Source organism: Vanessa atalanta, chromosome 28, assembly GCF_905147765.1.
Source record: "Vanessa atalanta chromosome 28, ilVanAtal1.2, whole genome shotgun sequence".
Classification (NCBI taxonomy): Eukaryota; Metazoa; Arthropoda; class Insecta; order Lepidoptera; family Nymphalidae; genus Vanessa; species Vanessa atalanta.
In genome coordinates this window covers 1,367,767-1,392,608 of record NC_061898.1, presented here as the reverse complement: position 1 = coordinate 1,392,608, position 24,842 = coordinate 1,367,767, and the positions used below count along the sequence as shown (strand labels likewise).

At 34.6% G+C, this 24,842-nt stretch overlaps 2 protein-coding genes across 2 annotated transcripts; one reads left to right on the top strand and one right to left on the bottom strand.

The window, feature by feature from the left end:
• Positions 1-1,499: 1,499 nt before the first annotated feature.
• Positions 1,500-17,192, bottom strand: LOC125074604 (F-box/WD repeat-containing protein 11). Its single transcript, XM_047685960.1, has 12 exons — positions 17,056-17,192; positions 15,230-15,346; positions 13,282-13,390; positions 11,371-11,557; positions 10,694-10,829; positions 9,710-9,838; positions 8,897-9,088; positions 8,247-8,390; positions 7,364-7,554; positions 6,162-6,279; positions 5,635-5,805; positions 1,500-4,868 (listed from the first exon to the last, which is right to left on the bottom strand). The coding sequence occupies exons 1-11, from the start codon at positions 17,095-17,097 to the stop codon at positions 5,635-5,637; spliced, it is 1,536 nt and encodes a 511-aa protein (XP_047541916.1). The 5' UTR covers positions 17,098-17,192; the 3' UTR covers positions 1,500-4,868.
• Positions 17,193-17,816: 624 nt separating this feature from the next.
• Positions 17,817-24,757, top strand: LOC125074582 (syndetin). The gene is made up of 4 exons (XM_047685932.1): positions 17,817-18,035; positions 18,885-18,967; positions 20,078-20,218; positions 20,845-24,757. The coding sequence occupies exons 2-4, from the start codon at positions 18,893-18,895 to the stop codon at positions 23,326-23,328; spliced, it is 2,700 nt and encodes an 899-aa protein (XP_047541888.1). The 5' UTR covers positions 17,817-18,035; positions 18,885-18,892; the 3' UTR covers positions 23,329-24,757.
• Positions 24,758-24,842: the final 85 nt, after the last annotated feature.

Sequence of the window (24,842 nt, the reverse complement as noted above, 5' to 3'; positions counted from 1 at the left end):
TAAGCGTGTTATATTGCAGTCTGTAGTATTTATTAAATAAAGTATTGTTAAAAAAAATTGTTATTGGAGGCTAACGTAACTATTAATGCTGTATATACCTATTAAGTGTTTGAAATTGTATCTGTCATTTTATCGTATTCTTGTTTTAAGTGCTATATTTCAAATACTGTGGTGTATCGATTAAATAAATAAATAAATAAATATCATAGATTAATCAAGCTCTCGACCAATGATATCGCGTCAATTTGCTGTCAAATGTTGTTTATTTGACTTTTCTCCTTTTATAGTTTGAATAGAGTGTGTGGGAAAACGGCTGAACGACGACGATTTCGTTTCGATTCGATTGCGATGGAGACGTTCAGTTAACAAATTTGGCGCCCTGAATAGAAATAATGAACAGTGGGACTATTACAATTAGAACTTAGGAAGTGTTGCCTATTAAATATTTGTTGCTGATTGAAAAATGTTGCCGTCGATAAATCAGTATTATAGAGTATAATGCTACTGCCTAAGTCCATAATACTGATTTCTAATTTTTTGATTAACCTAACCTAACCGTAAAAGCCTCACTGATATAAATATCAGTTGTTTCATATAAATATGCCTTTTTAGTTAATAATGTTTGTATAAGTAAGTCTTGCTAGTACAAATAATTGAATTATTATTTATATAATTGAAGTGGGTTAACGTGGCCCAAAAATGTAATTTGAAAAAGAGTAACTAGTAAGTTTCTTGGCGGTTCTTCTTGGTAGAATCTGCATTACGAACCGGTAGCTTCTTAGTACAGTTTGTTAAATGATGATTCAAAAGTGCTCGTAATAGCCTACTTGAATAAAGTATTTTATTATTTTGATTTTCGCACCAGACGACAGTTTTACGTAATCAGGGTTTAGTCTCGGTTTTGTTTATGCCTCAAGTTGGTTTTAATGTTATTGGTATTAAAATAGTTTTTAGGGCGTCGATAGGCGGTCTATTAAATGGGCCATCAGATAAAGTGGTAATACTACCCATATAAATTGGCAATTTTTAACAGTTTCCAACATAACCATTGCGCCTAAAAACTTGGGAACAGAGCTGTTACAGCCGTGCCTGAAGTTACACTGGCTCACTCACCCTTCAAAGCGGAACACAAGAATACTAAGTACTGCTTGGCAGGAATGGGAATTTCTTCTTTTAAAAAAAGAGGAGGCATGTACTTAATGGACTGTTAGTATTATATAATGTATTTAAAAAGAAAATGTTAAAATGGTTTTGTCCCTCCACGTGGTATCACTAAACGGAATTCCAAAAGGTCCTAACAGCATTTGAAACAGATAATGTATGAACACCTAGATTTGAGACAATTATGGAGTAATTTTAATTACGTATGTATCTTATACTTTTATAAACCAGGACAGCATATGAAAATAATTTAGCCTAGCCTTTAAAGTTTTTTTTTTCGATAAAATGAAATTATATCCACAGTTAATCACGTAGAATTTTTTTTTTTCACTGGCAACATTAATAACTTTCATAAAAAAAATAATTAATAATAAAATGTAGCGAATCGTTATAAAACAAAAATATTTATTTATTGTTGAAACATCTCGTAACGTAGCAGGACTATAGTTAAAGAACTTCGCAACTCACTTTGAAAAGACGTAAGTCTTTCGCTATATGTATATTGTAACGTATACTTTAAATATAATAACTATTAAAGTCAATTTCGCTCAGCACTGTCTGACAGTTCGTTCTTAAAGCTCTGGTATGTTTTAAGCCTTCGATGTTTATATTGATATCTCTAACCCTTGAGGCAATTGTGATTTGAAGAACCCCTTCCTAACTCCGGTCTGCTACTGAGAATCACTTTAGGGAAGAACCGGAAAGCTATTAAATTTTACATGAGATTCGAGCTAGAGCAACAAGTAACAAAATTGTAGGAACACCTTTAAAAAAAAAAATCAGAAATATCTATATATAAAATTACCGAGTACTTGCGAGGAAACTTAATTTCTTGTACATTTTCAAATAATGTACGGTTAGTAAGAGAAGGACGTAGTCTTCAAGAATGTATAGTCAGCAGAAAAATGAACATAAAATGTTATATAGAAATACTGACCAGAATATAACCGTTAGGAAAATCAATACGTAAAAACGAAATTAAACGTTCAACATTATGAAACGTTTTTATGTGCACTCGTTACCAGATATAACACTTCATATCAAACTCCCTTCCCATATAGTCATAGCCGTTTACTTCGACTTGGAGTAATTTATTGTAAAGATTATCTATGCATAAATAGGCTACTACAAAACATTTCAGTACTTTATTCTCCTGATTTGGGACTATTGTTTTGTTCAGTAGACTTAAGTGTTCAAAATATGCAAGTTTATACAAATGTTATCGTGAAAATCGACCACAAGGCGAACACTAATAATATATATATTTCGAAATCAAAGTAGTTTAAATCCTGAAACATCTCAACAAATATCCACTCAGAATAGTCATTTCTTTTAACCATTTATAAGTCTATTCAAAGCCGTTGGAGATTTATTCACAACTCAAATCTCGGTTAACGCTTGATACAATTTTAAACTGATAAATAATTTAATTTTAAAGCCAACAAACTCATCCGAAAGAGTCACCGTTATAGAATTCAGTGTTGCCATAAAATAAATAACGTCCATAACATTTGCAACTACTTGACAAAAATATTATCTGTTCACCGCACAGTCCCTTTCCTTAACCATTGTAGAGATAGAAAAAAAAAGCTTTAAAAAAACAACAAATTCCTAATCTTTTTAATTATATTTACAACTCAAACATGACAATAAATAAACCCAGTAACATATCAAAATGGAGTCGTTATTTCTGCTCCTGTGAGGCAGACAAGTTTGTGGCTTTATAACAATTACGCGATACATCCATTGTTTTCAAAACATACTATATATTATTTATAAACACATAGTTCTCAGTCAAAAGTTAACGTCACTCATCCATCAGAACAGACGGACGTACATAAAATAGAAATTAAACAGGAACATTCTATTGGATGAGTGGTATGTATGGCTCATGTGTATCTTTAAGTCATACCATTCACTTGTGTATATCATTCATTTTGTCGTTCATTCAATGTTCAAAATACTCATTCGCATATAATCCATTTCATATATTACATTCCTGTAACTGTTTAAAATAGCAATTTAAGTATTAAAAGTGTAACTTGACAGTATTTAACCAGTATCTTTGGACCGATGATGCCTACATTTAACCTAAAGGTTGTTTTTTTGCAATACAAAGTTGAATTATATTTAAAAACAGAATGTAACGTATGAAATGGATAATATACTTTGCAATAGTTTCACATCCGGTTACTATTTTCAAGAGAAATTATTTTTTCTAACCGATAGTTGAATTGTGCTACAATTGGTTCGCTGAGAGAAGTTTACGAAGAACAGATACAACAATAAACATATAAACATGACAATTACTAGTTTTATAATTAAAAAAATCGTAAACTTCAATTAGACAATCCAACTATCAGTAAGCAAAACAAATCGTTTCGTCAATACAGTAACGGTGTTTAAATTTATCATCATTCATTTATTGATATTTGACGATTAAGGCTTGAGAATCATTTTTGGTGCACTAAATATAGTATTTAATATTAATTATGGTTCATCTAGATTTTACACTATTATGATACAGTCCATAATAAGCGTACGAGGACTTCCCGGTTTGGAAGAACCTCGATTGAACAAAACGAAAAAAAAAAACCACTTAATTTTCCATATTAATTAAAATCACTATTTACATTATATTTTTGTATGATAATATCTGCTAAAATAAGTACAGTAGAGTCTGGTCGTCTGAACAAATTCACAAACATTGTTTCTCATACAAATATTTATTCATTTATAGTAGATTTACGCTTTGTCATCTGCAGTAGCGTGCTTTCTAGCATGTGAGCACCTTAAGACATGAACAAACAAACTACGCCATGTATTTAATTTTATATACACTTAGAGTTCCTTATAACCCTCTTTCCTGGTCTACATTATTTTTTATTTGCAGCTCGATCATAAATACTATTGACTATTAACATCGGTTAGTTTTATTTATCAGCGTATAGACTAAGAAATATGACAAGTGACACTCAACATACACTCAGACGTCACACTTATTGAAAATAAAACCAACTTGAGCTGTATTCCTCTTACTATACATTAAACTAATACCGTCAAATCATTTTGACCAGGATTTAATTAAATCACTGTACACACAATTGTTATCAACACTCAAATTACAACGATGCAAATTTCTCGTCATCAAACAATATATACAGAATTTTCAGGCCATATTTCAATAATTCTAGCGACTAAAATTCATTCAGATAACTGTTCAAACGTTAAATACATAAAACACGCTACTGCATATCATCACATCTCAATTCCACGACAAATCTTATCGATAAAATTGGTGTTACGGTCTGTTTAATCTATCATTTTCAATTACATGTTATATATTTTATACGACTGAATCAGAACATCCATTATACATATATATGGTTGAATTATTAAGGCGAAATAATGACGTTATATGTAAGTAACTATTATTAATGAAAACTTACAGCCAAATTGTATTCATAGGATGCTTTCTGAGATCCATTTTACGATAACCCATATTAGAAATAAAATACAAAATAGTAGCACTCGAGTCACAGGTAAATGTATCATTTTCACTTTAACACTTCACTTTCCCGAAGCACTTTGCTTGAGTACAATGTCACTTCACTTTATTGAATGGAGGGGGGGGGCGATGTGAAACCGCTTTATTTGTTCACCCGTTATTATAACAATAACGTCCAAATGCGGTCCGTTAAGTTTACCTGAAATATAATCAAATATAAATTAATTCAACTAGTCATAAAAGCACTTTTGAGTTTTGAATTCATGATCAATTAAATACGACGACCTTCGTGGTCCAGTAGTGTGTACACCGGTTTTCATGGGTACGCCACTCAGAGGTTCCGGGTTCGTTCCCAGCCAAGTAATATAGGAAAAGTTCATTAGTTTTCTATGTTGTCTTGGGTCTGGGTGTTTGTGGTACCGTCGTTACTTCTGATTTTCCATAACACAAGTGCTTCAGCTACTTACATTGGGACCAGAGTAATGTATATGATGTTATCCATATTTGTCCAATTTGTCCAATATATATGTCCAATATTTGTCCAATATTTATATATAAAGATACTAATGGCGCTTGGAATGTAGACTAAACTCATTTTAATTACAGAGTGTATCGGTAAAGTACAATTAAATTTTTATACATCCTGTCTAGAGATCATAGTAGGGATAAAGATAAACAAACCTTAGATTTAGGCACTACAAACAGTTCTTGATTAATATATCTTTATTTATAATACAAAACTATTAGACTTGAATACTTATATCCACTTTAATTTTACATCTAAAGTTCCGTCAACGTTCAATACACTTTTATAAGTATCATAGATTATTCAAGCTCTCGACCAATGATATTGCTTCAATTCGATGTCAAATGTTGTTTATTTGGCCTTTGACCTCATGTGGCTGACTTTTCTAAACATACTCAGAGGAGATATTATCCACTAGATATAAGGTGTTGACTTGTACCTAGTCATAGAAGGGTCGGTCGAGCTCCGCGGAGGTGCGTCGCGGGGGCGGCGCTGCCGGCGAAGTCCCGCCGTAGTTGAGGAAGTCCCACACGAGGATCGTGTCGTCGTGGGATGAGGATACGATTTGAAACTCGTCGAACTGAAGACGGAATACACGACCCGTGTGCTCCTGAAATCAAATTTTATACTAAAAATATGCACGTCTAATGATACCGATAAGACCCAACCGCTTTGATTACAAATGTAAATTTATATTTGTACTAGTAGCATAAATCTATTTATTGGAAAAGAATAATTACTGTGTACTGTCTTGTCGTTTCTTGCCGGTAGAATCTATATACCAAACTAGTGGTAATATTACATTTAATACAATTCTGTAAAATGAATCTTTAAAAGTGTTTGTTTGTACATTTCGATGTATCGTGTACTGTTTTCAAATATAACAAAAATAGTTGTTAATTATTTTCCATAAATAAATGTGATGCGAAGTCGCGCGTGTGGGGGGGGGGGGGGGGGGCGGCTCACCACGAGCGTGCGCAGGCAGAGGTCCTGGTGCGGCGTGCGCACGTCGAGCGCGGCGCGCAGGTCCCACACCTTGATCTTGCCGTCGTACGCGCCGCTCACGATGCGCTTGTTGTCGAACCTGCAGGACCAATCGGTTAGTACCAATGCATAATATCATATACTTTATATATACGCTACACAAAGACTACTATATGCTCATCCATATATATATAGGAAGAGATATTAGACTAACCAACAGAAGCAGAATCGTCCATATATACAGTGGATTCCGTTTATAATGACATGAAGGGAATTGACAAACACGTCATAATAACCGGAAGTCATACAAAGCGTTTTGTGAAAACAATATGTATATATATATATAGTATATATATACATATTTTGCACGTAATAAGTACATACGAAACATGTAAGTAATTTGTAATTTTTGTCTGCTTTTGTTTTATATATACACAATAGTATTAGAGACTGTTATTACAAAAAAATGATTTTTTTTGTAATAACAGTCTCTAATACTATTGTGTATAGAAGACATAGCCATGGTCAAATTATCATTTTCAATATTGCCATGAACAAATCTGCAGACGACCTTTGAGTGACAATTACTTACTCAGATTAAAAACAATGAGCCAGGTGCCGAACGTCATCGGGAACATTACCGAAAGTGTAAAGAATCATGTCGGTCACTATAACCGGACACAATTTATTAAAAATGGGTCATAATAAGTGAACTGTCACTATAAGTAAAGTCATTATATCCGACTTTTTTTATAAATAATTTTATATGAGAACCAAACTTCATGATGTAAGTATAAACGGTTGGTCAATAAAGGCGGAGTCATTATAAGCGGATTCTACTGTATTAATAGGATGTGAATTATTTGAATTCCGTTGATTCTTACTCTTACCGTATACTTTTTGTATTTAGGCAAAGCAGTAACAACTTTTAAATATATACACATATATATATATTTCATTCATCATTATTGAAAATTTAAGAAAACAATACGAATTTGTGTGTATGTCAATATTTTTTTTATTGTTAACACTAAATCTCTGCAATAGCTACTAAACCCACAAAAATGTTAGAGACAGGAGAAAATAGCGATATGCCATACACAAACATGTATTTTGTCTTGAAAATAAAAGAATATTTGTCTATCTATACATATATATTAAAATATAGATAGATAACAACGCACCGTATACACCGAACAAGTTCCTCATGCCCCTCCAACACACGAATACACTGGCCACACTCGATATCCCAGAGCCTGATAGTGTTGTCCGAGGAGCCGGACACCACCAGTCTATCCCTGTACTGGAGGCACGCGATCCCTCGCTTGTGACCGTTGAGCGTGCGGACGAACTCGCACGACGACGTGTTCCACACCTGAAAATTAAGACGAATTTGTGAAGTTCTTTTACGATAGCTTCGCCACAGGGTTTACAGTAGACTGAACAGACAGAAATCGTCACGCAAGGAAAAGCCAGGCGATCTTACCTACCTTCTATTGTATACGTTTTTGTATAATATTATTTAAACATATATTTTATTATTGTTTCAATTCACATTATATTACATTATAAGTATTCATAATAACAATTTAGCACCGAAGGCTAAATAAATAGTAACTTTATAAAGTTTATTGAGGCGCTTTATCATAAAATTTTAAGTATTCTCAAACATTGTTAATTTATTTGATTACATCTGTAACTTAATAAATATAATTAGCGCAAGTAACTTCGTTCCAACCAAATGCCCCACAAGAAATGAGACATCCAATGGTAAGTGGTCACCACAGTGGAGCATTGCCATTAGATACCGTAAGAAATTTTAACTATTTCTCCAACCCTGAGAACTGAGATGTTATGATCCTCGTGCCTGTAGTTCCACTCGTTCACTCACCCTTCAAACTGGAAAACAAAAGTGCTAACTAATGCTGTTTAGCTATAGAATATATGATGGGCGGGTGCTGACTATACAAACGGTCTTGCCCGAAGCCCTACCACCGAGTAAATCTCTCATCGTCTCAACTCGACGGTGAAGAGAGATACCACCAGGAGCACAGTATACTAGCGGACCTTGATGGTGCGGTCCCCGCTGGCGCTGACGATGTACTTCTCGTCGAAGTCCACGACGTTGACGGCGGCGCGGTGGCCCACCAGCACGCGCCGCAGCATGATCTCCGTCGTCGACGTCATGTCCCACACCGCTATCGACCGGTCCTGCACGCACACACATCTACACGATCGCATTCCAAGCTCAACATCACAATAATATATAATACACACATATTCAGAAGTCAAATTTTAGTAGACGGTACTGTTTTTATGTGAAAAATCTTATTTTTGTTTGATCTTGTCCCAAAGAATCCAATTTTCTAGAACTAGTCTCGGTCACAATTTTACTTGATTGGAGGTTCTACTGTAGTTATAATTTTCCCTTGCGAAACACAGCAGCCTGATTATGAGAGCCGAGATAGTCCAGCGGTTAGAACACGTGCATTTTAACCGGTGATAGCGACTTCCAACCCAGGCAAGCGCCACTAAATTTTCATGTGCTTAGTTTGTGTTTATAATACCTACATGTAATATATGAGGAAACCTGCATGTCTATAATTTCAACGAAATTCCGCAACATCCGTATCCCCCGACCAGTTGCACCAGCACCAATGCTTACACAACCATACAGCACTGATCTCCCCCCAGGAGGGAGGCAGCGGGGAGCGTACCTTGCTGCACGTGACCATCATGCCGTTGCAGAACCGGAGGTGCAGCACGGCCTCGCAGTGGTGTATGAGCGTGTTGAGCATGGCGCCCGTCGTCACGTCCCACACGCGCACCGTGCTGTCCGAGGAGCCCGAGATGATGGCGCGCTCGTCGTACTGCAGGCACAGCACCGAGCCCGTGTGGCCCTGCAGCTCCTGGGGACGACAGACTGGTTGGTTAACTGCCAGTACATTACCGATTATAGGAATGTAATCCAGAATTGATAAATCTATATATATTAAAGCAAAATACCAGTCACTGATTAAACACAAACTGGAAATTTAGCAGGTAGGTTTCTAATTTGTATGTATATTTGGGTGTAAACGTCCGCTAAGAACGGATTTTACGAAACTCCACCCCTAAGGGGGTAAAACTGGGTTTGGACGATTGTATGAAAGTCCTATGTCGTTGAAGTAAGACACTTGAAATTTAAAATGTATGCATAGATGGTGTGGAGGTGTACTAATACTGAATCTGTAGAAATCTACCCACTCTTAGGGTTAAAACAGGGGACGGTTGTTTGTCACAGCCAGTATATCTATACATATAATAAGATTCGAGTGTCTTTTATTAATTGAATTATTTAAAAATTTTGACCATCTGTCTGTTTGTTCCGGTCAATCTCTGGAACGGCTGGACCGATTTTGATGGAGCTTTCACATAAAAAGCTGATGTAATAAGGACTCACTAAGGCTACAACAATAACTTTCTTGTTAAATCCATACGCGCACGAAGTCGCGGGCACATCTAGTTATACATTGAATATACAAACTAACCTTAACGCACTGCAGCGTCTTTCTATCCCATATCTTAATCGTATTGTCTCTCAGTCCGGACACTATCTTGTTATCGTCATATTGCAAACAGTAGACACCCTTCGAGTTCTCTGATCGACAATTTATCCTCTGAAACAGATACATCGCTAACATTAATACAAATAAATTCATCAAAATTATCTATATTAGCGTTGATACGTATAAAACTCATTGTATATGGAATGGGTCAGTGTTTTTAAGGTTTTTTATACAGAAACCCCTTTTAATTGACTATTAGCTACCCATCCTGCTTCAAATGAATAAAGTAAGTGTGTGCATCAAACTTTTTTTATGATATAGGTAGGCGGACAGACTAATGGGTCACCTGGCGCTAAATGGTCAGCCGTAGACATTGGCGCTGCAAGAAACATTAACCACTCCTTACGTCACCAATGCGCCAACCACGGGAACTAAGATGTTATCTCTCGTGTGTATGCAGCTTTACTGATACACTCACTCATCACTCATCAAACCGGAACACGAAAATACCAACTACTGTTGTCTGTCGGTAGAGTAACTGATGAGTGGGTGGTACCCACCAAGTTGGGCTTACACACTCTCAAACTCTACTTTAAGAATATTTCTTATATGATATCGGAGCTGTCTGTGACTGACCCGGACCACTTCATCAAAGTTTAATTACAAACATATAAATAGATAATACTTTTTTTATTCTCTAGACCACAGTCATTACTAATTAAAACAAAAAAATAATTATTATTAAGCAGGTAAACGTTTCTCAAAATTCATCATAGCCCTCTTTAAGTCTATAGTTGCTTGACCACAATCATACCTGATAGTGGACTGATGCAGTCTACGATGGCACACTTGCCTTGTGTGTGTGCAATGTGGATTACAATGCTCAGGACACACAGAAGCCCACATCCCCCAGAAAACAACGCTCTGAGCAAAACGCTGGTGTATAATAAACAGTATTAATATTACTTGTAAGTTGTGTCTTCCCATACGCCAATTGTCCTCTATCGACTGTATGTCCTGAATGATCTTCGGGTAGAGCTGACGGTAGAACGAATGCGACGGATGCTGGCAACCAGGCTTCGGTTTGAAAAGGTACATTATCCTGGAAGGTGATGTTATGGTATGGTATAGACAATTTTACATGATAAGACCAATTATACAGATAAAAGTCATGGTTATAAATAATAAATTTAATACCAAAATAGTGTCTGTCTAGTGATTTTGAGTTCCAAGTTCAATTTCCAAGTTCCAAGTTTCAATTTTGAGTTGCAAGTTTTGTAGTTAAATAATTATTATGATAACTTCCTGAAATAATTTGGCGACAGCGACCATTCTTCAAGGAGACTACCCAACTCTCTCTTTTAAGAGAATTCTGACGCAGATCCAACGGCTTTACGTACTTTTGGAGGCACGGAAGTATAAGTTAGAGAAACTTTCAGACATACTAATGAGATACTAATGATAATTTCTCGACAGAGATTTGGGGTTCAAAGCCAGGACGTCAGGTTCAGAAACAAGCTATCCACGTTTAAGTTAGTGGATTTACCAGTCTCCGAGATACTAATGCGAATTTCTTTAAAGAAACACCAATATTTTTTATTAGTCCGACCTGTCGGTATCACCAATATGGAATCTCCACTTACCATCCTCTCCTCTCAGCGAGTCCTCGCCATAGCGAGTCAGTTCGAACCTTCCTTTCCACGAGTTTCTTCCACAGCATACCCTCAGATATAACCCGCTGCCACTCGCGACAGACCAGCTCCGCAGCGCAGAGGGAACTAGCGTCAAGGTAGGATAAGATGTTTTCCGCTACGTGATCTAATCCTTTTTCTGATGACAAAAATGTAACATTTTAATATACAGTTCATGTATGTGATGAATCGCTAAAAAGTTTTTTGTTTAATCAAAATAAAGAGACAGACTGCAAAAGAGGCCTACTGATGGTAGATGGTTAATACCGCCCATAGACAAGAGCAATAATAAATATTAACACGATCCCTTACAACGCACCACCAACCTTGGTAACTGAAATGATAAAACCCTTGTGTCTGTAGTTACATTGAGTCATTGACCCTTCAAACTAATCATTATTGCTTTTTAATATACAGCCCAGACGGGCTTGCACAAGGCCCTACAACAAAATAAAAGGTTATTCATAGGCATAACTGTAACCTTTTTTTTGTTTTTTTTTTTTATTTATTTATTTATTATAAAAAAAGTTTTTACAAAAACATTAGTTCTCTCCAAGCTGGTATGCTTAACGGCGAGTACGTATAACCACCATCACGGGAGAAAAATTTTGCTGATCTGATGGTTTCTAATTAAATGAAATTCTTTGTCTCCTTCGTAATAGATTTTAGCCGGCACACGGCCTCTCGGGAAATTTCCAATTCGTTTGCATATACGGTTAGAATAAAAAAGGAAACGGATTTCATTGAATTTGCATATGAATCATGCCAATTAGCATCACTAGAGTTAATATGTTTTCTCGTAAAAAGGACAAATCCGTACAAACTCTCGTAATAAATATCTTGCAATCCAAGTTAGACCCATACTAACTTTTTTTTTTATCTTACAAAATCAAAATCACACTAAAAACAAGCGCAAATTTAATGGTAACTTTTTTTGCTGTCTCTACAAGCTTAAATACTTTCCGTGATTTCTACAAATTCTTCCACTACTAGCACGTTACCACGCACCTTAATATAATCTTTTACTTTCTTGTATAACCTTAATTCAACGACAACAACAAACACACATGAATTTCCATACATATATTTTTTTTGCTGTCCTTACCTCAGGAAAAAACGCTCTTATAACTAACTAGCTATTCGTCCCTGCTTCACAAGGTTACAATATATATATATATTATATGTTGTACATATAATATATATATATATTACACAGTTATACACGGGTATAACGGTTTACAATGGTTACAATGGTTGTTACAATGTTACAATGATGATTCCGGCTACAAAAAAAAAAAAAAATTTTTTGGCTTTTCTACCAAGAAGAACCAGCAAGAAAAACAGTAACTACTATTTTCCACCATTTTGATTACAGATTATATCAATAAAGAACAATCAAATTTTTATACATCCTGCCCAGAAATCAATAAATACTAAGTCCACGCTTTTTATCCTCAATATAGTCTCGTATTTAGTAGTGTAAGCACCGACTCTCATCTATTTACAAGCTTTCGAGTTACAGTCACGCGTCCTATCTGCATTTAAACGAAAAATATCATCAGAGCACTTCCAATTAACTCAAAGAATTTCGAAACGCAACCGATTTCAACGTTGCACACAAATTAAGCAATATTATTCTTCAAATAAATTCAATGAACGTGACAATCTACACATCGAGGGAAACACTCCGGGGCGTAAAACTCGGTGGAACTTCGCGTATCATTTCAAGTATAATCCTCTCATGGTGAAACTCTCACTGGATTATGTAGCTTCTTACTCGGCCGGTTAATATTTCTTACAGCGTCAACGTCTTATGGCGGTGGTTACTTACCATCAGCCCATTGGCCTGAAAAACATACTCACTTGGAAGCATGCTGATGAAATCCCTCTGCAGCATCGGTTTGAGGTATGCATTGATGTGACCATGTTGGTAATGGCACATTCGCGCCAGTAACTGTTCCACAAATTCCACCTAAAAAAAAATAGCAATTACATCAAAATCAAAACGGCATTAATCTATTATTTATTTAACATAACGTTATGGTATCTTTGGTTACGCTTTCACGTCTAAACAAATGAACGGAATATGATGAAGTCAAGCTTCCTTCATCTGATGATGAGCGTAGGTGGAGCCCTAAAGATCGAGCGTGCAATGGGAGAGGACTATGGCTGAAACGGGCTTTGATGATGAACGACGCCTAACAAGCGGACGAAAACATGCATTAAATGTTTATACTAATCAGTAGGTTTACTTCAGGAGTTCCACAAGGACCATTCATAGAACCATTATTATATTTAATATACGTAATTGATTTACATATTATTTTATGATTCGATTTGAAATTAACACAATACAAATTTATTATTTCGTATGATCAGTCATAACAGTCATGTATGGTAGGGCTTTGTACAACCCTATCTAAGTAACTACCTAACTATATCAAATAAAAAATAAAAAAATTGGTTCAATTCTCACAACATTATCCTGTGGTATCATTTTAATATACGCTGGATATTGGACGGCTTTCTAGTAACATAATAATACATTATTTTAACCGCGTAAGAATATTTCCTATCTCTCACCGCGTTTGCGGTCGCATGATCTAATTTAAACGAATCGTGGACATTATTATTAACAAAACGTTTATTTATAAATAACTAGCTATCGCCGGCGGCTTAGATCGCGTTATAGGAGTTCGTCATCAGGTGTCTGTTATAAAAAGCCTTTGTACTTCCTTTAGAAGCCTTTTCATACCAAATTTCATCAATGGTTTATTCGTGATAGCCAGGCAAACAGACAGAGTTACAATCACATTTATTACATTTGACTAGACAAAGTTGTTACCACAACCTACATAGTACATAGCTCAAAAGTTATTAGAAAAATGTTAAGTTAATGTTAAGTACTTAAATATGACCGAGCATAACGTCACTCAAATTTAACGCATCTTTTTGGACATTTTTCATATACAGAGACGATCGTCCTTATCTATTCTCCTACACTACATAGCAAATCTATTTAGTATAACCCAAGCTGTGATCATTTATGTGTACACTATCAAAGCCGAGAACGCGCCGAAAGAAATAGTGGCCGACAGTTCGCCATTAAATAAGAAGCACACAAGTATAGTGGTATGGCGTTTGGCGAGTGTCGAGCGTAGCTGACACGCATTGTCATAATAAAGTTGACTCGTTTCTTTTAGTTCTTTTGCATAAATTAATTTAACCTCTAACTTTTTACATTCACCACATTCTATCATAGTATGGACATGTTAGGCGGAGGAAGGAAATATAACAAAAAGTTTCTTAAAAAAAATGCCTGGCTGGTATTACCGAGAACTAATATTATAGCAGTCCACACTTTGAACTTTCAGTTAACAACTCCCGTCTCCCGGAAGTCTCTATTTTCGTGCCGAATTGTTTGAATTGTTTTTTTTTTTCGTGGGTTGGTCGAGCATGGTCAACCTGATGGTAAGTGGTCACCGCCGCCCATAGACAATGGCGCTGTAAGAAATATTAACCATTCCTTACATCGCCAATGCGCACCAACTTTGAGAAATAAGATGTTATGTCCCTTGTGCCGGTAGTTACACTTGCTCGATCACCCTTCAAACCAGAACACAATGATACTGAGTACCGTTGTTTGGTAGAATATCTGATGACTGTGTGTACCTACCCAGTGGGGCTTGCACAAAGCCTTACCACCAAGTAAACTTGCGCATTTTAATATCTCCAGCACATGGTTATATGACCTTTGAAAATGACTACTATGATACCGGTCATGGGGGCGTCATATCATAATTTCATTTACCTGGTCTGTTTCGTTCCATCTTGAGAATAAGTTGAGACATGTGTTCCGCTCAGCCACGTACGCTGCTCCACTTGGAGCGGGCCGAACCCCTGTGTCCAACGATGTTAATGACGTCACCTGAAATTTCACATACATAGTTTTACTTATTAATTTAGGAAAACCAACAAAACATACAATAATAAAAAAATTGGACTTAATGGTCGTCTTACTTAAATATTACTACAATATGTGCATAAGAAAATCAGAAACATAATATATTTATTTAAAATTGGTAGTTGAAAATCGTTTATTATCCATCCGATAAAGTCGTCAGCACCGCCCATAGACAATAACATTGTAAGAAATATTAGCCTCCTTGCTTACATTGCTTGTAAACCTTAGGAACTAAGATGTTATGTCCCTTGTACCTGTAGTTACCGAATTCTAAAAAATCAAAGCATATTGGACAATTTATTCTTTTACTTAGAACACAAATTTCGTTACTTGAAAAGAAATTCTTTATTTAAAATTATAAATAACACATCTTGAATTGGATTAGTGAAACAACTTTTATTTTGTGTGCGTTTAAATACAAGGATGTGTGTTTTTTTAATTTTTTTTGCATGTTTTCTGTTTAATGCATGCATTACATGTATGATTTTATTTTTAGAACCACAATCTAAATATAGAAACAATTACATTAGGTAATCATACTCAAAATCTGAACTAAATTGGAAGTATACAATACATATACTTATATACTTTTTTAAATCCAAATATATAGTTAACATGAAGTGCCAAATTCCATTTTGAATAAAATAAAATAACATTTACAATCCACTGGATTAGCAATTGCCATTTATTTAAGGCACATTAAAAAAAAAAAAAAACATTTTGAAGTACCAAAATAATAAAATACACCAACTATGTTTAATGTGTTGTTCAATAGGTTTGAACTTTATAACGTTGCTACTTAAATAGGTTTAATTTCACGCACAAAAGCTAATATATAGGTCATATAAAAAAAAAATAAAAAAAAAAACATCTTCCAAGCATTTTTGTGTATGTAATGCTTCCCATACACTGGGTGTCCAATACACAGTACTTATCACAATATAAATGTTATGATATAGATGTATGAATATTCATATTTTTTTTTATAAATCAAATGTTACAACTGGTCCAAGTACTCATTATGTATCACTTTCAACGATTACATATACCTTGAAATTATAATTAAATACATAATGTCATAATAGTAATTATAAGTATTTGTTGGTAGTGAAATTTTTGAGAAAGTAACAATTGTTTTACAAACGCTCAGGATAATCTACATCTAGGGCCAGGAAATGGTTAGATAGTGGCTTGACTGGATATTTGAATAGTTGTTTTGTTTCTTGAAGATTGTTTTTTAATACAATTCAGACAATAATTTAAAATATTCGAACAGTTTCGATGGAAAAACGAATCACGTAAAATTCTCATAAAATTGATTCGATTGTTAACAAGAATCGTTAATAACATTATCAACTCGAATTAGGCTTCATGATGTGAGTTTAAGGATGAAAATTATGTTCCAAAGACGAAATTGGGTTAAAATAATACATTTTACAACTGCAATGCAGAACTTGAAATTGACATTTTAACTTTTCGACAACTTATTTTCAATAGAGATATGTTCGTTTTCATTTGTCATGTCCGATAATGTCGACGTTATAATTGTTTAATTAAGATTTCATGGGAAAAGCAATGAATTAAGGAAACCTATGGTGCTAGAGAGGCAAAGATGGCGGAATAGATTGGCATGACAGTACTGCTGTGCCCTATTTCCTAGTTTCATATAATACCTTAGGTGTCGTCGAGTCTTCTATCATCCAATCGGTTTCCATTTTTGTAATTTCACTAAATACATTAATACGTGTCCACACAAAACGCCACTTATAACCAAATCACAATCGCTTAATATTCATCATTCGCATGACGTCAAGCACTACTATTTTCTTTTGATTTGAAAGGGTTAAATATTATTATTTGCACTGGATACGTGTCCTTCTGCTCCTTTCGATCAGATAATTGTACATAAATATTTAAATGTTGACAACACAAATTAAGTTTCTTTTAATCGATTTCAGTTGCTCTTTGTCAAATTCCTGATATAAGTTAAGCTTAATAAAGTGTTATAAAACTATACAGGGTATTATTCCATTTTTATAATTGCACATTAATATTACAACTTGTTGAATGTTACAACATAGTGCGTTGTAACATTCAACTAGTGTTAAAATATATAATATTTTCAAAGTTACATATCATAGTTTAAATAAAAAATACGATTAATTTCATAGAACAGATCTCTGAATACGAAAAAATATTTACTTTACAAATAATTGAGTTGCCTACCAAATTACAATTAGAGTCAGGTCTAATTTGATATACATTTTTTTTATCAATTGAAATTTATTTGTAATTAATGAGTGGATAGTTTGTAGGCATTAATTAAGTTAATTTTTTAATCGTATTATTTAAGTAAATATTTCAAACTACTATCCGAACAAACAAAGAATTTTCAACCACAGAAATGTCAAATCAAAATGAAGTTGACTTTGTTTCTTTTCAAAGGTTCCTAGAATTATTCTATCCTAATGTTTTACTTTTCTAGTTTTATCCTATTTCTAGTCTGTAATGAGTAAGAATATAACATGATGAAAAAGTATAATTAAAAATTTAAATCTATAACTGCTTAAAAAAATGACGACTACTTTCGAGATCTGAATATATGTGAATATATGTTTGTGTATAAGTTATTTGTGTACGTTTAACTTTATAGGTAAGTTTGTTTTTGTAATTTACATATTTCACGCAACTTGCACTTCGTTACAAACTTATGTAAGTCATTGTGTAGTGATCGTAAAAAATTATCGTCTCGTAAGTATATTTAAACTTTCTTTAACTTGGCAGAAATAACAGGATGAACTGTTAAATTAGTCATAGTGAAATTCAATAGCGTTTTAAAATAAATCCAACCTATTGAAATGTTACAAGATCAATCACAAATTACGGACACATATTTCGTAATTATTTTTATTCAAATTTAGCGTAGACTATAATCATTTTAATTGGGTTGGTATCACAGATTCTACTGTGAGATGATGGAAGATAAGATAAATTTATACAGTATTATATTTTCATGCGCAGATGCCTATCACTTATTGACTCATATGATCAGACATTCTATAGGAATATTTTGTCATTTCTCTAAGTTAGAAAGCAGATTTATTAATATTGACTATCCATTTAAGTTTATCGGATATAATTTATATGTTATGGTTATTAATATATCCATATTAATATTATAAATATGAAAGCAATTCTGTCTGTTAAGTTTTCTCAGCTAAACTAAATTTTGGTAATATTTAGTATGAAGCAAGATTGAACACCAAGGAAGGCTTTTCATACCTACGACTGTAGGGGCTGCCCTTATCATGAGTGAAAACTACATTTCTTCAGATTCTACTGAGTAGCTATACATTTTAATGTATATAATATCATTAAAAAAAATAGTTATAATATGATTCGTTAAATACTTGCAATATTTATTAATCAAGTATGTTTTTCTCTAATATTTAATAAAAATTATGGTCGACTTTCTAAACAATGAATTACATTTTGTTATCAGACGTTGGAATGGAGAATAGACATGCACCGCCCGGTGTCAATTCCCGCTCACAGACAGCAGCACAGTCAGCGGCAGATCTCGAGGTATTTTTATTTGCAATGATTAGTATAATATCACAGCTTGTAAATGAACTCATGTCTCTATGGAAAAGGTTTGTACATTTAATTGTAATGACTCTGTAGTATGGCTTGTTCCAAGATCGGTGGGTACCACCCACAGATCATATATTCAACTGCCAAACTTGTATTGTTGTGTTCTGGTTTACAGTGAGTAACCGTTCAATGTCATGGCAGTTTACTCACCTATTTTAAACAATCAAAGTTTAATTTAAAGTTCTTTTTAATAAGAATATGTACTAAAATATAACAAAACAACTTTTACGGGGTTCTTAACCTCTACTAAATAATATAAAATGAATTTAAAAAATCAGTCAAATAGCCTATTCGATGACATTTAGTATGATAAGATGTAGTAAGCTGCTTTAAAGGCCGGCAACGTACCTGTAACCCCCTGGTGTTGCAGATGTCCATGGGCGGTGGTAGTCGCTTTCCATCAGGTGAGCCTCCTGCTCGTTTGCCCCCTATACCATAAAAAAAAAAGCTTGCACACTTAAATGCGAATTCGCAATGCATCGCAAATATCTACGAGGTCGCACGAATTCACCGCAAGAATATCCGATCTGAGTCGCATCGCGCATTCCTGCGATATGACGTCACACTTGTTGACGCCACGTTCATCCTGCTCTGGATAGACGCCGCCGGCGCAAAAGCCCTTCAAATGAAGATTCATTCTAAAATAATCAAAATTTATCGTCTATTCTCAAAGCATCGAGCAGTATTTTCGAGAAAAATTCTAACAGCGTTCATAAGTGAGAGATGAATACCAAATCTTCTTTTTCTTCTATAACAATAACGTGCAACAACCTTTTTGCTATCCATGTCTATATTTCTAAAAACACGTCCAATACGGCTCACTACCGATATAGATATTGTCACCTGAACCAACGTTTTCGATAAAGAATCGACGAAATCATACGATTACGTCCGGTAGCAAATCGCTTCGCCCTAATAAAGGACATACGCTTTATTATGCCTCACGATAACTAGTAACTTACACACATCTAATCTTCTTATATCATATAAATAAAGAATAATATCAATAGTATGGATATCAATTATTAGTCGTTCAAACAGGTTCTTCGAGAGATCGACCATGTATACTTCTCTCCGACGTCCGAGTTCGACGCGGCTCGTTATGTCTTGGAGCACGCGCCTTCGCCTCCGGACTGCGTCGCTATCGAGGCTATGTTCAGCAAGCTTAAGCGACAGCAACAGGTATATCAAATCAATTTATAATATACATAAAGATGTCCAAAGGAACTTATATAACCAAGCGGTTCTGGATTTATGCGCTTAGTTTGTGAAGGAAGACATCATGAGACTACCAGGTACTTTAACTCTGTTACATGTATATCAAGTGTAATGTTACCCACATTGAAGTAGAGATTTGGATTAAGCTCTAGCACCAGGGATCTTATGGAGCTACGTAACAGATAAAAAAAATATTTATTATCATTCTGTTTTTGCATAGTGTTATACTTGAACAGAGTAGCTAATTGTATTTTAAAGTTATTTGTATTTTTTTCTGTGGTCATACCAAATAAAAGCATAAAATTTAAGTCAAATTGTTATCTTGTAATTTTTTCGTTTACATTTTAATTTTTTTTTGTAAAATAGGTAAGCATACGGACGATTGGGCATATGGTCAGTGGTCACCAACCTCTATAGACATTAACAATGCAACCACAATTTTAAGAACTAAGATGGTATGTCCCTCGTACCTATTACATTAGCTCTCTCTCAAACTGGAACACAACAATTCTAAGTATAAGCTGTTTGCAAGTAGAATATATAATGAGTCACTTGTACCACCAAGTAAAACATGCTTTAATCTTCTGCAGGTAGTATCTGGTAAAGCTCTTCACTTAATATCCCAACAACGTGACAATTGCGATAGAGAATTCGCTGAGATCCAAAATATTCGCGCACAACTGTCAGACACTTTGGAAACATGCAAGAAAGCTAGGGAACGGTTAAAGACCGCTTCAAACCATCTGACTATATCCACCTTTGTCATACTCGCTAATGTTAGAAAGAGACAAATAATAAAATCAGTTCTGAAGTCGTTGCAATTGTTACAAAATCTGCGGAGCGTTGAAAATGACGTGGCTGAATTTTTGAGTAAAAAAGAATATTATGAAGCAATCGATTTAATATTAAAAAGTAAGAAAGCGGCAGCCGCGCATAAAGAGTTTACTTGCATAGCAGACCTCGCTACAAGACTACAAGATACTTTAGACATGACAGAGGAAAGACTAGATTCGGTACTGGCAAGTATCTGTTATAATTTCGACGAAAACGTTTTTAAGAAGTTAAAGAAAGCTTACGACCTCCTTGGTAAAACTCAAGCTGCGATGGAACAGTTACACATGCATTATTCCTCTGCTGTAAACGAGTCTGCGTTAGAAGCTATAAAACCTTATTTGAATAATAATTCAATGGAAATGAAGTTTCAAGAAATGTGCCAAACCGTTCCAACTACAAAAGCACCGCTTTGCTTGTTGAATTTGTGCGAGAAACTGTTTCTAGTGATGAAGAGTTACTATTTGCTGGTCAGTTGGCACACGAAGAACGAGGACACTGTGCCGAGTTCAAACGTTTTCGATATAGAGAAGAACGTCAGCAGGGAATACATCAAGCAGAAGTTAAAAGCAGGTCTCATAAGGATATGGAATGATGTACAAGCGAAGGTGTCTACATTCTTAAAGAGTTCAGGTTTAGAAGAATTTCCATTTGAAAAGTTTATACAAATGCTGGGCATATTGAGGAAGTTGACACAAGTTGCTGAGATATTTTGTGGAGACAAATCTGATTTATTGCAAGATTTCATCAAAACCCAAAGCGTATCTTACATAAAGAACTACCACAGAGGACGGATGGAGGAATTGAAACTATTCCTGGAAAACGAAGGCTGGGAACAGTGCCCAGTCAAATCAACATTCAATCTTCAAAATTTGCAAGAATTCAAACAGTTCAGGAAATATTTGAACCCGGTTAAATCTGACACTTCAATCGCGAAAACTCAATCCGATGCAACGTCGTCCGCGCCTTCACAGGATGATAGCGTTTATATATCGAAATATTTCACGCAAAAAACATCTAGAACTCCCTTCGAAATATTCAGAAACGAAAACGTTACGAATGACGATATATTCGGAATCGAGCCGGAATCGGATGCGAGCGATGAATCCGATGATGAACCGGATGAGTTGAGGCGAGATTTCGTCGAAGACGACAGACACGATTACACAACAACTAACGATTACATACCGACAAGTCCTTCGAAATTAAAAGAAAGCGTTATAGTCACGAACACGACTCTGTCAGTTCTCCGAAATTGCGGACAATATCTTCAAATCAGTAGATACCTGCCACAGATCTCGCTAGAAGTCATCATGCTTATGAACCAGCTGTTTGATTATTACTTCTACGCTGTCCACATATTCTTCACGTCCGATTTGGACGTCGCCTCCTCAACTTTGTACACTTCGAAACTAAATTTAGTCCTTAAAAGGATATCCAATAGTATCAATGTGTCGACGGAGGACAATGCAAGCTTTGAGTGTCCGAGCATTCCACAGCACTTGGACATGGATTCCGAGGCTAATCTGCACGGCTTGAGCGAGCGTATTGTTGGCGTCGAAAGTGTTATATTCCTCGCGAAGCAATATGAACTTTTACACCCGTATTTAGAATCTATAGTTGCTCAGCATCAACGAATGATTTTGGAACATTTTAGAGATAATACGTTAGCTGTCGTGGCAGATTTGAGGATGCCTGTTTATATGTGTTCGGCTTCGAAAGCGGTCGATGCTCGTTCAGCTTTGATAGCGATGTCACAAGTCCGATGGGACGTTAAGAACGTAGCAGTCGAACATAGTCCGTACGTAGATATGATTATACGAAAAATTCAAGTGTTCGCCCTCCGTTTAGAGAATATATCATCAAAGGTTACTCTTAATTTGGAGGTCATAAACTCCATTTGGTCAATGGTTTCGAAATTCATTGTCCATTTGTTAGTGGAAGGCTTTTCAAACGCGACGAAATGTTCAAATGGGGGTCGGGGGTTGATGCAGTTAGATTATAGACAATTATTCGTTAAACTGGAAAAGATCTCTCGTCTCAAACCTATTCCGTTTCAAGACTATGTCGATAGATATGTCAAAGCGTACTATTTACCAAGGAATGAATTGGAAAGTTTTGTTAAAGAAAAAACGGAGTATTCCAATAAACATTTACTAGCTTTGGTGTCGTGTGCCTGCGAAAACAAACGGGACAGGCAAGCTTTAAGTGCTATCGTCGAAAATAAAGACAATCCCGCTTAACTTTTTAATGTTAAATGAAGATTGTCTATGGTAAGCGTAAATCGACTGAAAAATACAAATAATAAATAATGCTTAAAATCGAAAATAGTGCAAGTCTCGAAACTAAAATAGGCCATTTATAACGTTTAAATAACTTAGCAAATTTAATTTATTAAATTTAAAAATCAAAATGAAATGTACTTAAGTATGATTGATTTGAATTAACCGTTTCCAAATACGTTTAAACTTTTCGACTTAGCGTTTAAACGTGCTTCGCTTGTGTTTATAATTCACTTCGTGTTCCAAGGAAAACATCCTAAAGAAATGTCATTGAATCCCATGAAATCCCTTTTTATTTACCAAGAAAGAAGGTGGATGACCGAATATTTCCTAAACAGAAAAGAAGACCTCTTTCGCGTGGGACCTTTTAACCACACGTGGAAACACGATCGAATTAAACTTTTTAATTGACGGTATACGTACATTTGCTGATGTTAAATATTGTAATTGTGAAAACTGTACGAGTAAATTTTACAAATTTAATGACCATTGGATCTAAATTAGAAGAGTATTAGCGTTAGTTTATTTGGACATGAAAAAGTCAATCTGTTCATGTAAAGATTTTATTATTAACACTTTATCTCGCTTCACTTTGCAACAAATTAATGATACGAGTCCAAATAGTACAAAAAATATATAAAACTGATCGAAATCCAATTTGGAATTCTATACAATCGAATTAAATGAATGAACGATCAATTATATTCGTTAACTCCATCAGACAATCGAATAAAAATATCCATTCGATTGACAAATATTGGAATTCAGAAGTGTTTGATCATTAAATCAATATCAATCAAGATATGTTAGTACGAGCCAAAATACCCTTAGTGGGTATTTATGATTGTGAATGAGAGTAGTACAAACTATGTTTCCTATCTTTTAGCTCATATCATTCGGTCGAATAGCTTCTGTTATATATTGCTATTTCATTCATGATCTCTATCTCTCTCTCTGTCTTCTTACGAACGAATGAACAAGGTAATAACTAAATACTTGTAAATAAAATTAAAAACAAAATTATAGAATATGTATAGATGAATTGATAAAAAATTGAATATTGTTAAATTAAATTCCTGATGGTCGGGACGTGTTTCCATATTAAAGATCACTTGGACCGGATAGAGCAACCCCTTAAAGTATTTGACGATGAATTATTTATAGACGTTCCCGTATATTAATTATTGTACATATTCTATAGATATGAGCAATTCTCAACTTGTATCGAACTCTCACTATATTTTAAACTTTTGAATTATAAATTATGGAATTTTTAATGTATAATTTGTATAAACAATATCAAAATAATTTTAAAATGAATAATGTATAATTTTATTTTTTGTACAGGGACATAAATCAGGTAATCTCAAATATAAAGACATTAGTTTAAGCGATATATTTTATTTTTAAATATTTATATATGTTAATAAATAGAGAAATTAATGACTATGTACAAATAGTTGTTTTATTTATTA

Bases quoted from the DNA above. Each gene is read 5' to 3' on its own strand.
- LOC125074582 (XM_047685932.1), top strand. From the start codon at position 18,893: ATGGAGAATAGACATGCACCGCCCGGTGTCAATTCCCGCTCACAGACA. The intron at 18,968-20,077 runs GTATTTTTATTT...TCGTTCAAACAG, and splicing joins AGTCAGCGGCAGATCTCGAG to GTTCTTCGAGAGATCGACCA. The intron at 20,219-20,844 runs GTATATCAAATC...AATCTTCTGCAG, and splicing joins AGCTTAAGCGACAGCAACAG to GTAGTATCTGGTAAAGCTCT.
- LOC125074604 (XM_047685960.1), bottom strand. From the start codon at position 17,097: ATGGAAACCGATTGGATGATAGAAGACTCGACGACACCTAAG. The intron at 10,830-11,370 runs GTAAGTGGAGAT...ATCACCTTCCAG, and splicing joins CTCGCTGAGAGGAGAGGATG to GATAATGTACCTTTTCAAAC. The intron at 6,280-7,363 runs GTGCGTTGTTAT...TTGGTCCTGCAG, and splicing joins GAACTTGTTCGGTGTATACG to GTTCGACAACAAGCGCATCG.